This window comes from Colossoma macropomum, unplaced genomic scaffold (genome assembly GCF_904425465.1).
Source record: "Colossoma macropomum unplaced genomic scaffold, Colossoma_macropomum, whole genome shotgun sequence".
NCBI lineage: Eukaryota > Metazoa > Chordata > Actinopteri > Characiformes > Serrasalmidae > Colossoma > Colossoma macropomum.
Genome location: NW_023494803.1, coordinates 20,651,073 through 20,667,846, shown reverse-complemented (window position 1 = coordinate 20,667,846; position 16,774 = coordinate 20,651,073). Strand labels below are relative to the sequence as shown.

Here is a 16,774-nt window from a genome sequence, read left to right as displayed (position 1 = left end):
TAAGTATATTCCTGATATACCTGTATGATGCTGGGTTATCCAAGAATTATATTTAAAATTATATTAGTTCTCCAACTGTAGGCCTACAAAAAAGTTACAACCCTGGAGTTCTACCACCTTAACTTAATTCCAGCCCTGATTAAACACAGCTGGTGCAAATCCTCAGATGGTCCTGACGTTATGCACCTTCAGGCTTAGTGACACATGTAGAAGGTAAAAGATGCCTCATGGCAGAGGAGTCATCTTGGGTCTAGAGCAGTGGTTGCCAACCCTGGTCCTGGAGGTCTACCTTCCTGCAGAGTGCAGTTCCTACCAAAAACTAACAATTAACTTCTTCAGAAGCCTCAGAATGAGATGCATTAGTGTTAGGTAAGGGATGGGGCAACATGTTAGATGCAGGTTGGAGCTTAAATCTGCAGTAAAGTAGATCTTCAGGAACAGGGTTAGTGACCACTGGTCTAGAGTGTGCAGTCATGTGACAAAGCTCTTTAAAATTTCCTTACAGCAACAGTTTCGCCAAAACACAAATTAAAAATTTCTCCTAATTATACACGCAGTCCATCAGCCAAAACATATTTGGTGTCTAAAGTTTGCAATTTAGCAATTTGCTAATCACGTACATAAATCTTCACACTGTTGCCTAAAAATGTTTCAAGTGATCTCAAAAAGATTGTCTTGTGTGATTTCTGGCACTGTGTGACATACTGTTATCTTTGAAAATGGGCGAAAGTATTGCACTGAAGCAGAAGCAGTAGAACTAGATATCCTGAAGTCTGCTTTTTGTCCATGCTTTTGTCTGTTTTTATTGATAACAATATGTCATACAGTATAAAATAACCACATTAAGTATATTAGAGATTGCTCAACACCTCAACGTGGTTTGAGGCAAGTGTGTGATGATTTAGGCCTGATATCTGCACAGTGCTTATTGGTAGGTTAAGCTTCCATTACTTCCATTACATTAGCCTTGTAGCTTCAGTGCAAAACTAAAGAAGGAAACTTCAGACACCAAACATTTCTTGGCTGACTGACATTTGGGGTAAGAGGGAAGTTGTGTAAATTTGATTTTTGGCCAAGCCATCACTTTAATCATGAGAACTGCCGTTGATTGTGTTGGGACACATTATTCCACATATTTTGGAAATAGGGAGCTGCTGAGACAGGAAGTTGATGAGAAGGTATTACACTATAGGCTGTATAAAGCAGAATAAGGGGAAACCTGAGTGTCTGTTTGTGATGTTCAGTGTTCTGTTTAAACTGACAGCTTCAGTAATGCTACATACTGTAAACCTAAACTTGGAGTTTACTTTACAAAAGTGTGACGGCTTACTTTTTTTTAGGTAAATTAGCTAATTAATTTGAAGTTAAGTCTACAAATTGATTTTAAGTAAACTATTAATTCTTAATTCTTAATTAAGCAGTATATCAGTTCAAAAGTTCAAGATCAAAAGTGAATAAGTTACATTTATGTGCTGAAAACCTAAAACATTCGAGTAAAGTTTATTCAAAAATAAGTAAAATCGCTTAAAACTTTGTAAAGTATACCATTAATATTTAACAGTGTTGTAGTCCATTATCAAAAACAGCAGATTTCAAAATGAAAATCATAGGAGCTGTTTTCCGTTTCATGATCATGAGTATACTTGACAATGTCTGATAGTCATTAAATGTATTAGCCTGCAGTGTTTTCTAAATAGAAAGCTGTTTATATTGGACATTTTTCCCCATGCATTCTAGTTCTCACTTGTTTTCCACAGTTTCCACAGAGCTCAGTCTTTATATTGAATGATCATTTAGTATAATGTTTTATTTTTTTTACCTTGTCATGAACAAAAACAAACATGGCAGCTGTTGAGACAGGTGCTCACCATCTCCAAGACCAAAAGAGACACTGTTTCTGAATCATCCTGTAATCTATTTAGTGTGTATTATATTTGTATCTTAACATTATTATGTTTGGATGTTTGAAGTAGAGTGGGGTAACAGCAAGTGAATCTTGGATAATTCAAGTAATGCTAATCGGTATTCGGTAAGCTAATAGCTAAGTTAGCGTAGCTTTTGTTTGTGTCAGGTGTTGTAAGGGTAAAGCTGGTCCACTATCTCCAGGTGGGTTACTTACTATCATAATAAAGTCAGAATTATGAGATATTAAGTTACAATTATGAGAAAGTAAATTATAGTTATGCTAAATCATAATTTTGAGAAAGTAATTAACTCATTACTATGAGATACTAGTCATAATTATGAGATTGAATCTCATTTTTTATGAGATACTAAATCATAAATATGAGAAAGTAAGTCATAATTATGAGATACTAAATGGCTGTGTATTTTTTCCAGTGGCGGAAACGGGCCTCCATACGGGACGGTGTAAAAATGAACATTAATAAAAGTGAAAGAACGTCATCTGCTGCCTCCGAACAGCGGGTGGCAGTAACGAGTGTAAACCTTGTAGTGACAGTGCAAAGAGGCAGAAGAAGCAGAGGCATGATTCGTGTTTTCAGTCATCATTTTCCCGATGAGGAGGCGGCTGATCGCTCTTCTCAAAACACGGTTTAGAAACGTTTTCGCCACCCAAAAAGACGCAGACGTCTTTCTCGGTAAGGAGTGTCATTATGAATGATAACCTAGCGAGCTAACGCAGCAGCTAAGGCTAGCTTTACGTGTGTAATCTTCTTATCTAAGTGTAAATTCACTGTCCGTCAGTCTCCTTTCTGACTTCTGTCAGTTAGTGAAACATCACCTGGCAGACCTGACCATAACAAACATTAACACAGTGGTGGACTGTTCATTTTGTGTAAAGTTTGATGCCGTTACTACTTACAAACAGTATTTTAAGTGGCATAAAAGTTCATGTAAGTTACATTTATTACCTTATTGCGGTTGCTGTTTCTTGTCCTGAATCAGTGTGCTGTTAATAACCTGACTATTTTCTTTAAATGAATGAAGGAGCATAAGAGCACCTCTGCTGCTCATGGCAGCCCACCTCTCTGTAATTCAGTATGTTTTAGACTCAGTATTCATGGCTGTTTTCAGCCCACACTTAAATTCTGTTGTTCTTCATTTTTCATTAATGGAGGATTTTGACTTCTCACAGTTCTAAATAAATCAAGCTGAACGAACTGAAGAGAAATGTAAGCTAGTGCAGGGATTGCCATTTCCTTAATGCTTTCTTTTTGGTCTTATGGAAAACTTGAAATTAGGAGGGTCGTGAAATACAAATGATTTGTTTAAAAAAGTCATTTCCAACTTTGCAGAAGTCATTCACACTTGTCCCAGATGCTGTATAGTGTGTGTTATGTTTAACAGATTGCTCCTCTGTCAGTAATTTGGTACAGAAATTGTTCCACAGAAACACTGTGGAAATTTTGTGTATCATTCATATCAAGTTATTTTGTATATTTTGTTTTAAAGAAAACTTCTTCCTTTAATGGACATAGGCTAGTTTTTATAGGTAATATCACATCACAGGAATGTTTATGTAGTGTAACTGAGATACACGTCATATGAATGAGTGGCCTGAAGAATGGTAGAATTCTTTGGTCATGATCACTCTTGCATGGTAGGCACAAGGCATAGCTCTTTCTGAGAAGAACATGGAAAATGGCTGATGGCCGATTTTTCAGGACAGTTTTTGTTAGCTATTTTTCAAACTTAAAGCTCACACAGTGTGGGCTAAGTGGACACATGAAACACATATTCCCAGTACTTTCTGTTAACCAAAGTCACAATATAAATAACATAATTTGTGTCTTAATAGGCCAGACTGGGATTTGTTCATGATAAATCAGTTGCTGTAAATAAAAAGAATAAAAAGTAGTGATAAATTGAAAGTAAGAGGTGGCTGCATTATTTTTGACCAATTTTTTTGACTTTTGTTGGATTGTATGAATATCTTTATACATCTAAGTAAAGTCCTCTGACCAGGATGCTCACAGCATCATAAAACACATTGACATTGATTAGAAAGTTTGTTTGCATATTGCCTGTTATCTTGTGTGACATCATGTTGCAAAGACCAATATTGAGATACCGATTGATAAACCAAAAAATAGGGCATAGGGCATACTTGTTTTGTGTTATAACAGCAAATGTTTTGTTTTGCAGGAAGTAGTGAGCTTCCACTGCTTCCACTCTTTTGCTCATTACACACATGGTTACAGATGGTCTGTTGTGTCTATTATTTTTTACATTTAAAATTTTCCCCAAAGATTACCTTGTGTATGTGAAGTGGCAGCTCTGTGTTTTTCATGAGCTCAGTCTGCATCTGGAAATTACATGCAGTTGGTGTTGCCTACATGTGGAAAAATTAACAGCCATAAAACATAAGCGTACCTCAGTTTCCATTTGTTTATGTATGTTTTGTTCCAGCACCTGGCCGTACTGATCCAGCTGAGGCGATGTGCAGTCCTAAGTCTGAAAGCTGTAGAGAGGATGCTTCTGTGGAGCATATCTACTGTAGAGGTGTGCTAACTGAGCTGCTTAAATATGGGCCCAGGGACCTGCATGCTGCTGCCAAAACCTCTAATCCACCCAGAGTGCTCATTCTCATCATTCCAGGTAAGCAAAACCAATATCGTTCGTACATTGTAAGTAGAACGACACAAATTCTATGTTAATGTTTAATGTTTCTAATTTATTTGGGTAATATTTTTTTATCAATATCTTTATGTTAGCTCAATATATTGCTTGTTAATTGGTATCACAATACTGGCAAAAGGCCGCAACATGCAGATGAGCCTCTACTAATCAGAAAGTGCTCCATTTCATGCAGATGTAACTGTACTTTAGTGGTATGACACCGGTACATTGCTAATTTTGGTGGACAAAGGCACATTTTTTCCCTGTTTTTGCACAGTTGGTGTTTTGGTGGCCAAGAGTGACAGTGCCTGCACTAGCAGTGGGAGAGTGGCAATAGGGGGAGGGAGTGTGGACATACACCTCACATACATATAGTAGGCGACTTCAATGTTGTAATTAATTAGATCAGCTAATGAATTAGCTAAAGTATGAGAACTCTGACCTTTAATGGAAGTGGTTGGCTGATAAAGCTGACCTGGTCGTTGGTATAGCGTAGTGGGTAATACTGTTGTCCTTTATGTGGCAGACTGGGGTTCAGTTCTTGGGCAAGACTCCTAACTCTACAAAAAACCATTTCAAGCCTCCAACAGTGATCTGCTGAACCTTTCCCTCTTTCACAGTATGTGGGAGTAAAATAAACATGTACACTCTTTCAGGCAACTTCACTAGAGCTCCGCTTGTTTTAAACTGCTTAGTTAGTGATGGATAAGAGCATTTTAAGGCATGTAACATTTTTAATAGCCATTACCTGATTTATGATATTTCATTTTTGTGTTTTCTAATCTACCCCATTTTGATGAATGCATTTGGCCTCTGTGTCACCTCATATTTATACTCCAGTGTAACAGGAAGTCGTGGATGATCACTTATGAGTTCCTGAACACTCAGGTGGACACTTCTCTTATATTTTCAGTGCAAAATTAAGCTAATCAATCACAAAGACCTTTTTCAACATTTTTCTGTTTTTCAACCATCTTTCCCTAGGGTGCTAATAATTATGGAACTAGCTGCACATATTTTGACAAAACCTGAATTGATGTTTTGCCAGTGTTCTTGTGCAACCCACAGCAATTGCTAAGAAAGAAAGCATTTGTGGGTGGAGCATAGATAATTGAGTTTATGCCATTTCGAAAGACTAAGGCTGAATTGGTTTATTTGCCCTCTGTAATGACTTGTTTAGTCTGTCCAGGGCAGTGAGTGAAAGGTCAAGTAATGGATGCAAAAAAAAAAAAAGGAACAGCATCAGCTTTAACAAAGCAGACATAGAGTTAAACCAGTTGCACCAGTTAAAAATATCAGCACAAGTCTTTTCTTACAGGAAACAATCACAGCTATTCATGTCACGTTCCATTTTCTGGTTACCATCTAAATCTTTAAGAATGACTTTATGAACTTTGAGCTTTTGTTTCTTCCTTTTTGTACATTTTTGCTCAACTTTAAAGCATATGACCTCACCGCCATCATTAAGATGAAGTACCAAATAAACCTGTCTCAGAGCATGTTCAATTTTTGTTGCCAAGATATAAACAAACAAAACTCATGGAGCAGACCAGAGCTGCACAGGAGTCATGGGTTGGTCCACAGGTGGACGAATGAGTCAGACATTACGCACCTCAGCATATGGGGGGCATATGAATAGGAGCAGAGCCGTAAGACACGGATCTACCTTCTTAAATTTGGCGTCAGTTCACGAGGAAAGCCCCAGTGGAAAATGGCGGGAAGTGCTACCACTTTCCCCCTAACAGAGGCTTCAAGCAGAGTGACATTATGGAAAAGCTGTGTGGGTCAGGAGCATTTTAAAACGCTAAAAATACTGCCGTGCTTTATACATGAGCTTTGAGAGGTCCAACAGTATATTTTGTATATCATCACTCGTTCACAGGATTAGAAAAATCTTAATCTTTTTTTTTCCTCCATTGAATGACGCTTATTTTACCAAGCAACTTCTACAGACACTGTACTGAGGACGTTTATGTCCTTCTTCCTTCTATTTAATTTTTTTCCAGTGTGTGCCATTCAGGATGTCACATGTAGCAATTCAAAAACAAAGGTCCATGCGTTTGACGCATATGATTACTCCATCAGTTAGCCAAATTAGCAGCTGATATTTTTTGTTACATCTCATCTTTCTCACTGTATAAAATCATCTGTGATGTGTTATTTATATTAAATGTTTATTTTGTAGCAGTAAAATTGCTGTTGTTGTAGGATTTGTATTGTCATTGTTTAAAATGACAGTATCAGAAAGCACTTTTAATAGAATTTTTCCGTTTTTGCAGTTCACTGTAATTTTTTTTCCGTATTTCCGAGTATGCATGCTGGGTATTTTACCTGTAACTCCACTGCTCACAGCTGCAGGAGAGAGTTTACCAGTCAAATATGATTAGAGGAGAAAACTGCTCCTTCATCATGAGAGAGTACCTCGCTACGTTTTAACCAGTGATGATAAATCCAAATGTATTGCTAGTAAGATATGATAATGTTAGGTACAGTATTAACTTGGACATGTGGCTACAGCATTGAACATTACCTGAAGTTAGAATAATTAGTAGCTGTTAAATTAGCGAACAAGCCAGCATAGGATTAGTTTTTTAGATTCTTTTCCTGTGATTTTTTACAACGTTAACCACCTTAATCACTGTCACCATACGGTACAGTTTCCCAGAAATGTTAGTGCTTTGCCCACAAACTAGGTATGAAAGGAGTTAAAGCGTATGAAAGCCAGCTAGCTAGGTTAGCTAATGTTAATTAACAGTGGCTAGTTAGCCTCACTGATAAACACTAAACATTTCCTGAGAAGAATACTTTATGAAACATGGTAGATATATTGGGGCAAATGCTAATGAAATAAGAAAATAAAGAAACATTTAATTGTAATGAATCTGTTTTATCTTTCATTTGTAATGAATGAGATTTAACTCAGGTACTCTGTTTTTAATGTATCACTGAGGACAGGGTTACCTAGAATTCTTTGTTCTGTTAATTGCTTCTTATTTTCTTATTTTTCATCAGTTCTCTTCATAGTAATTTTTTTGTGTTACAACGTTATCTCTCCATGCTAAAGTGAAGGACAGAATGTATGTAATATGTTTTTGTTTTGTTCACCACGATGGTGTTTTGTGTTCAAGTTTACCAGTATAGCTTGTCTTGCTGTGATAAAAATAAACAGGTGGTGATTTTAAGCTTAGCAGTTGCTAAGTGGGCTTTTAGTAGGCAAACTTAGAAGGTTTTGTTCTTTATTTTTTGCTAAGTGGGCTTTTAGTAGGCAATCTTAGGTTTTGTTCTTTATTTTTGCGATCAAATGTCTTTATTTTAAAGATAAAGCTCCAGTGTAATATCAAATACAGTAGGCAACAAAAAACATAGCAACAAAATAGAGTACCAAACCCCTCCAACATTCCCCACCCACATGGTACCCATAAACCCACCACTGATCAAGGGAAAAAAATAATTGTAAATAAATAAATAAATGAATTGTCCATTTGACATATCAAGTAATACAAACAAACCAGTACAATATGACGAATATAATACCAGCCATAATAATACAATAATGCTAATAATAAAGTAGAGCTGGGCGATATGGCCAAAAATGTTATCACGATAAACAAAATTCATATCGTTCAATATCGATACATGTAGCGATAAATGTCAAATCATTATTTCTTTCAAGTTTGAAGGCTGAATTTTGCTCCTGGGTGGTTAATTGCTGTTTTAAACTATCCTTTATGGTCAGAACACGACGAACACTCACCAAACAGTGGAACATTTCACAAATCTGTCATGGGAGAGTGGGAGAAAGTGTCTGGTGAGCTGTTTTTACCAGCTGGAAAAGCATGGCTATTTTGTAATAGTCATAATTTAAGAAAGAAAACAGATTATTTTTAGCTGGTGGCGAGCGCTCGGCTACCCCGCTACAAATGACATCACAGTATTCAGACACCAGCTAGCGACGACTGGATTTCTCATATCTATCGTAGTAGTTTGAGGGGTGAACCGCAAAATATCTAACACCAGACAAACGGAGTCCTCCTGTTAGGTATGTTTAAACTGAAAGCGGTGCTTTTGTGTCTTGTTTGATCTACAGTTTTATCAATTCTCTGTGCTGTGTGGGTGACAGTTGAAGAAAATGTATATGAATTTGACTGTACAATTACAGAATATTCTGTATATGTAGTGAAGAGACAATCTTGTATAACCTGTATACCTACACAGAATATGTGCTATAATTTATCAGAACTCTCCGTTAACTGAGTGACAGAATTGTTGTTCATTTTACAGAAAATGTACCAGTGATTCCCCAGTGCATTTTCTGTTTGTTCTCTCTTTTCAGTAGCCAGTCTATAGGTGAAAGACTGGCTACTGAAGAGAGAGAGAGAAGTGGTTAGTTTTACAGTCTATTCAAGGAGTGTTGCAGTGTAAACGCATCTGTCAACCAAAACTATTCCCAGTACAAACGAAACTCCTTTCCATGCGTACATCATTGGGCACGTGATCTGCATCTGCGAGGAAGATAATCATGGAGGATGCACATGGCTGGGGACCAGATGAAATAAAATCCTAAACAGCAATATGGACAGATAGTACTGTGCAAAGCAAACTGGAGACGATGAACAGATCAACAGTTGGTAATTCATTGCCATGTAATGAGGGGATTTGCATATTCCGTCCCACATAGCAACCGGATTACAGTCCGACTAATCAGAGACGTATTTGACTACCAAGTGTAACAATCCGTACTAGTCACATGAAGTAACCAGTTGTAAATTAGTTTTGTAAATGAGTCTTGTGGAAATGTGAAGTAATTTTTGAAAATTGTTGTTTTGCTTGTCATTGTAAGCACAGCATGCAGGATCATGATTGTGATGTTCTACGTACATCATGTAGTCCAGTCTCAGTTTACGTTATAACTTCAGTTATAAGTTGTGGGCATTTTGCCTCTTTAGAATGAGTCAAATCAGTTGGCTCACAGCTCACAAATTAAAACAAAACCAAAGCCAATAACATGACACGCAGCTGGTTTGGGGATTGCAAGAACGTTTTAAGGGGATCTGGGGGGAGTCATGTGATTTTCAGCTACATCATCATAAGATCTACACATTTGTTTTGTCGTTACCAAAAAAGTCTCCTCAGTGTAAGTCGTCTCCTAACTTTCAACCAGAAGAGCTGACTCCAAGAGCCGACTTGTTAGAGTGTTACTGCTTGCTGGTAAACCTCCAAATGGGAGGAGCATAGCTCCAAATGGGTGAACTAACTCTCCGAATGGGAGGGCATAAGGAGGGAGTGTTTCGCTTTTTGCTGTTGAGAAGTCCGGTGGGTTTTCTGTGATGCTGGGTTCCATGTTCCTGCTGACTGATTGTAGAACAGAACTGTATTACTGATACATTTTTATCTTGTGTGCATTTAATACATAGACAAATTAAAAGTAATATGATGTAACATGAACTACAAACCACACTAACATTAGTCCCCTTTAGCTAGGTGGCTGAGCCAGAGATGTTTCATTCATGTTTCAAATGAAAATGAAAGTGCAGCACATCAACCATCGATCACCTCTCGCTGTCTCGGCCGTTGTATCCAAAGTAGTCCACTTTTTGAGGCAGCGGACATGAAGGAATTGACTGTCTTTTGGGGTTAGCCTTAGCCTCACATGAAGCCTGGCTAAGGAGCTGCCAGACTTGGTCAGCTGCATCAGACAGCGTCTCGGTCTCCCAGCCTTGTATGTGCAACAAGCCATAGATCAGCTGGTACTGAAGCATGATTGATTGTAATATTTTCCAAATTCCAGCAGTGTCTGTTGGTAGGAGGCACGATTGTCTGAGACGCATGTATGATACAGATGACTTCAAAAATTTGACAAAGATAAGGTCAGCTTCTTATTTGAATTTCCTGTTATGCTTTAAATGTTTCAGCAGTTACATTCAACAGAACAGCTCCCAAAATGTAACTGCTTCTCCTTCAGCTTTGTAGAAATTCAGACGTGACTCAATATTTAGCAGTGTTAACAGAAAGCAGTATTGACAGAGGTTTGTCCATACGTTGTTAAGTAGATTTTGCTATTTTGCACAATAAAAATATTTTAAGTTTGCTTTGGTTGTTAAAATGGTTGTTATTTAAAAGTGAAGGGACATCCCAGAATAGCCCCATCATCAGGAGATCGCAAGGCCAGGAGTCCAAGAGAGCACAGATGACCTCGCTGTCACTGGGTGGGTAGGATGGCCCCTTGCCTCACCTTATCACTCAGACCAGTGCTAGCTAGCGCAGACGTCTGTTAGCTGTTGTAAAAGATCTGGTGGTTGGCACTTTTCTCCCAGCGCGTTCAGCTGTCCAATGGCGTTGCATTAGCGGCAGTTCGAAAAGATGTGGTGTTTCACAGGTCTCAGAGGAAGTCTGTGCTAGCTTTCGCCCTCGTAGCGCTGGTGATATGGTGAAATTGGAGGAGTCCTAACTAGTGGGTGGAATTGGATAAGTCTAAATTAGGGAGAAAATTGGGGAGGAAAAAAAATGAAAAAGGTTTTATTTAAGAATGTATATACAATGTGATATACCGAAACTGTCAAAAATTTTATTTATACTGAGATATACATTTTTGTCCACTACTAGTGGAGTTAAAGCATTTTACAGACCATGGTAATCAAGGCTTACTCCCAGAGTTATGATTGTGTTGTTTAGGTCAGTTGTAAGCCCTGACAAATGTGAATTATTATGTCTCTGGATATGGCTACACTGAGGGCTGTTCAATAATGTCTAATATGAAGGAAAGTCAAGCTTAATGTCTTAACTTAAGGGATGAAATGCAACAGCTCAGTTGTCTAATTAAGATTGAGTCAGCTGTACTTTCTCATTTGACCTATTCGAAAAGCTTTATTACAGTAAGAGCTGGATGATGTTTCTGAGAGTTGACTGATGAAATGAGCCAGTGCATTTTTAGCAGAAGTGATGTGTAAGAAAATCCTTTTAGCTGGATGTGATCATGTGATGCATCATTAATGAACTGGCATTACAATGAGTTTATAGTTCTAAAGACACAAACGAGTGCTTCAGTTTTATGTAACCCATTTCTCATAACCAAGAAGTCTTGTGTTCATGATTCAGTGTGTTTTTAAACTGCTCACACACGCACACATGTTCAGTCTGGTTGCCTTCTCATAGAATTAATCAAATTAGCTATGATGCGTCTTGCCCTGTGTCTTTACTAAGAACTCCTGTACTGTTCTGTCAACAGCTCTCTGTCCATGAGCAAAAATAGAATAGCATAATAAGTTCTGTCACAGACAGTCCTATTTCCTCCTCATAATGTCCATCATGCACATTTAAGCACTTGTTGATTCCATGCACCAAACTTATTTAAGCAATGAACCACTGGCAACTAGGGGTGGATGATGTAAATATTTTCCACTATCTGTACATACCATATGCCTATGGTATCATGAAACACTGGTTAATTACAAATAAACTGAAGCTACACTTTGTAAGTTTTGAGATCTCTCTGGTGGACATGTGTAATTGCACGAACAATGTGTATGAACACTTTGTAATGTCAGCTGTGCTTCAGATCCCTTCCCTGGGTGGATGAATCTAGTGATTGTTAGCATGTTGAAAGAGTATTCAAAGAGGTCAAAACTTGGTGAAGGGCGTGTCTTGTAAGATGCAAGTGAATTATCTACTGTCATCATATCTTCATCAGTTTAATGTTGATTTTGCATTGAGACTTAAATATCAAGTCAGACCTTTTTAAGCCTGTGTGTGACGTTAATACGTAAAGACGTATGTCATGGTCCGAAAACCCGCACAAAAATCCAACTCAACGTCTGACTTTTAAATGACTATTTCAGGATTTACAGTGTGACTTACAGCAGCGCATGCATACTATATGCATGTGTGTTTTTTATTTTTCCTCCTGAGTAAAAGCTTTATTTTCTTTGCTGTGCTGATGCTGTTGCATGCACCCCATAGCTTCTTCCTCTTCCCTCACTCAGGGTTTTCTGGTGGTGGAAAAGGTAGTTTCTGCAATAAATGTTTAGGCATGTTATGCCTTTTGTTGCGTTCATAAGAGTAGTTTAAGTTGTTGAAGTTCCTGTTTAGTTTGCATTTGTGGGTAATGCTGTTCGTAGTTCATAGTTCGTAGTTCACCGTTTTGGGCTTGTTCATAATATCCATATTGTCAGACAACGTCATAGTGGTATTCACTGTTCTACCAGTATACCTCGTACCCCTGCCAGCAACAGGTGTCACTAAGAGAAAGCCTGCTAAGGCCGATGACCTTAACACAAGTTGTGGTGAGTGGCCACTTTTCTTCAGCTCTGAATGTCACTGAGCATTGTACTGAATGGACTCTTTATGGCTTGCAGAGAGCCCATGTGTAAGGGCTGTTATTGTAGAGCCTGTGCCCTTTTCCCCAGAGATAACAGCAATAATCACCATCGTCTCGCCAGAGTCATCTCACTCTCCCCAGCGTCTCATGTCCGCACAGGTGCTGCCATTTTAATCTGCTACAATAAGTCTGTACAATGGAGAGGACTGAGTGCCCCAGTACTGAGCCAAGCTGCCTTCAGATGAATAAAAGACTAAAACAGAATGGTCATGCTTATTGGATAGTGGTTTATGTTAACTACATAAATTATTCGGTCCTGTGATAATCAGGTGTTACCTCTCACTTATGACATGTCCATTCTTGCTAGCCAGAACTTGATTTCCCAGAAATGCCATTGATCAGTGGTCATTACTAGTATTTTAGAGCAAGTGTGTATTTGAGCATTGTATTTTGCTATGTTCGTGATCGTTACAGTGAGCTTTTAGAAGATTAAGATTTAGTTCTACTATATCAGAATGATAAATATAGTGAACAGTGAACAATACAAGGAATTAAATAAATAAAAAACAAACTATTTCTTTAACAAACAGTTTTTACAGATCATAGTTCAAAGTTTTAGCCTTGCCGGGCTGATAAGTTTAACAGCTTGTTTTGTACATCATTTCGTGTTCCATGCAGAGTATCTCTAGCTATCTCTGCTCTTATCAGACTAAACACAGGTCATTTCAGCCTTTTTAGATGTGAGTTTCTCCAATGAGATCGAATTCCATTCATTCGAGAGTTTGGAAATAGAGATAGGCTTTGTGCCCAGATGAACCGACGTTTTTGCTGTCCGCAGTAAATTTTAAAAATATACTTCCCCTGTTGACTTGTTGGACCAGTGGATGGCAACAGCTTTCAGCAGTTGTTTTGAGAGAAATTTGACCTTTGCTAAGAGTTAACCGGTATGCTGTATTTTGCTTTTCAGCCAAAGAATCATAGTTGTAGCTTTATGCTAAGATATGAAGACATGTGTTTCTAGAAAGTGTTTTATGCCTCTTTTCAAAGAAATAATTCGGCAAGTACTTTGAAATGTTTCATGTTCAGAAATACAGCATACATACTTCTCATAGCACTCTGAACACAGAGACTGCCAGCTGTTAATATTTTTGATGTGAATGCGTATGGCAAACTTCTAGCTACTACTCTGTTGCTGCTATAGAATGGATCCAGCATTCGAGATCATTTGAGAATTTAGTACTTTACATTTGGACAAAATTGTTAAGCTCTTCGTAATTTGTTGGGGTGAGAGGAGAGTAACTTATTATAGCTCATATTAAAGCCGTAAAGATGTTCAATGGGTTGGGGATGGCTTCCACAGATGGTTTGGATTTATAGGAACCTGCTGTGCGGAGCACTCTTCTGGTCCAAGCAGCTGTATCCAATAGCCTTCAGTATCACATTGTTTGATAATTCGTAATAATCTTACAAAGATTCCTTCTAGTCTTTCCTCTGCCCCTTATATACTACATACGTGTTGCCATGCTTTGCCCCCTCATTTTCCCAGTTGCTGAAGACTGAAGGACCAAGGCCTTGCGTAATTAATCCAAAAATAATGTTCTTAATACAAGGTTGAAGTATACATGTATGTTTTTTTTTCTTCCTTCTCCTTTATATTTGTAAGTTTTTCCAAGGCTTTTCCATTTTTCCTGGGATATGGAAACTATACGTAGCGCAGCGCTCTTCACTCTTCACGCTTGAAGTAAGCAGGTCCACCCACACAATTTTGTCGCACACTTGGCTCTGTTGCTGGTTGTTTTACTCAAGCACTTTGCATCCATCCATTGCTGCAGGTAAGCAATTTAAAAATCCTGTGATCTGTAATAAACAAAGAAAGCAAGAACACTTAACAATCAATACACGATATAGGCAGAATACCATATTGCAATTACATTGCCAAATAGTGCAACTGCGTTATCCCTTGCAGTTTATTAAACTACAGATGTAACCAAGGGTTGCATAGACTAGTTGACTAGTCTACTAATAAATCCACTAGTCAGTGCTGTGGGCAGAAATCAATTAGTCAAAGACAGTGCCTGAGTTTAGTAATGAATTATCGCGTCAATAAAAAACAGCAGTGAACAGCCAGGAGGACAGCCAACAGTTTTTCATCTAAACAAGTCCAAAGTACAAACCAAATTCCAAAAAAGTTGGAGCAGTAGGTAAAATACAAATAAAAACAGAAAAGTTTTATCAATCTACTTTGACCTGTATTGAGATTAAAAACATGACAAGACAATGTTTTACTATATTAACTCAATTGTTTTTTGTAAATATACACTCTTTCTGAAATTCATGCCGATGTTTTGGTACAGGGGCATTTTAAGACAGAGCCTCGATACTTGGATACAAAAGTAGCATCCAGGAAAGACCTAGTACTTGATGCCAAAAATCCAACAGTTGAAAACAAGAACTGTTCCTCAGTGAACGATTGCAAGGATTTTAGGTGTTTTACCCTCTACAGTGCATGATATCATCAAGAGATTCAGGGAATCCCAAGACGTCTCTGGGCGTAAAGGGCAAGGCTGAAACCACAAATGAACGATTAGCACTGAGCACATATTGGAGCAACATATGCTGCGTTTTAGACTCCGTCTTTTTCAGGGACAGCCATGCTTGTTACAGTATGACAACGCCAAGCCATATTTTGTGTGTGTTATGACTGCATGGTTGCATAGTCAGAGACTGCAGGTGCTTGACTGTCCTGCTTCAGTCCAGACCCATTGAAAATGCGTGTCTTATTAAGCTCAAAATAAGACAACAAAGACCTAGTGGGGTTGCACAGCTGAAGACTATAACAGAAGAATAGCAAAAAATCCACTTTGAAAAAAACAAAAAGATCAATAAGTGTCTTTAGTCCCCAAACAATTTTTAAGTGTTGTTAAAAGGAAAGGTGATATAGTGGTAAACGTGCTCCTGTCCCAACTGTTCCCTTTTTTGGAATGGGTTGCAGGCATCTAATTGGAATGAGTTCGTAAGGTAAAACATAAAATGTTTTGTGTGTGTGTTTTTTTTTTTCTGTTTTCAGTTTAAGCAGATTTTATTAATCGCTGCCTCTTCATCTCTGTTTCTTTTAGCATTTTACATACTTTCCCAACTTATTTTGCAATAGCATTTGTACCTTATCAGTGTGAAATTAGTGTGAAAGTACAACACAAGATGAGACCAAAACCAGTGACACCACACTAAAATAGGTTTCAGGAACTGCTGACATTGCTAGAAGAGGCCCATTTGACTGACATGCAAAATAGACCAATCACAGCCTGTTTAGTGGAATAGGTGCTTAATGAAAACAAAGCTGAGTGGTATGCTGGCTACTGAGGATATCTCCTTTACTTACTACAAAATTTTAAAGTTTATTGTTTCAAACTAAATTCTTGAATATCTTTTAAAAAAACAGGGTACCTTGAACTTTTCGGAGTCCAGTGACTATCTATGAGAGGCTCATTGTGCAGCCCTGCTTAAACTGCTTAAAACTTTGTAAACTGCTTAAAATTTGAGTAATGTGAATGCTTTTGATTAATCAAAATACCCACAGAACACTCATCTTTAACGTCTGTTAACATTTATTATTAGCACATTGCACCCTTCTGCAATATTAGTGTAGAAAATATCAATATTGTAATAATGGTTAACAACCTATATATAAGTCCAAACAGCTAAGCATACCTGTGATACTGCTGTATTTGAGATTTGCCTTGCTTGCATTCGCCAGTGCAGAAAGAGTTAAGACAAGCATGCCAGTAAAGGTTATGTCCTAGTATTTTCATGCATTGCTGAGATTTTAGGCGGAATGTTACCTGGAGGTTATATTTGATTGCCAGTCCATCCTCGGATCCA

General features: G+C 37.9%; 1 protein-coding gene across 1 annotated transcript in view; it reads left to right on the top strand.

The window, feature by feature from the left end:
• The first annotated feature begins 2,453 nt into the window (after positions 1-2,453).
• ldah (lipid droplet associated hydrolase) overlaps positions 2,454-16,774 on the top strand; it is a 63,036-nt gene continuing 48,715 nt past the window's right edge. Inside the window, exons 1-2 of the mRNA XM_036592906.1 lie at positions 2,454-2,600; positions 4,372-4,560. Of these exons, the coding sequence (XP_036448799.1) occupies positions 2,519-2,600; positions 4,372-4,560 (271 nt within the window). The 5' untranslated portion in view covers positions 2,454-2,518. The remainder of the gene's footprint in view (positions 2,601-4,371; positions 4,561-16,774) is intronic.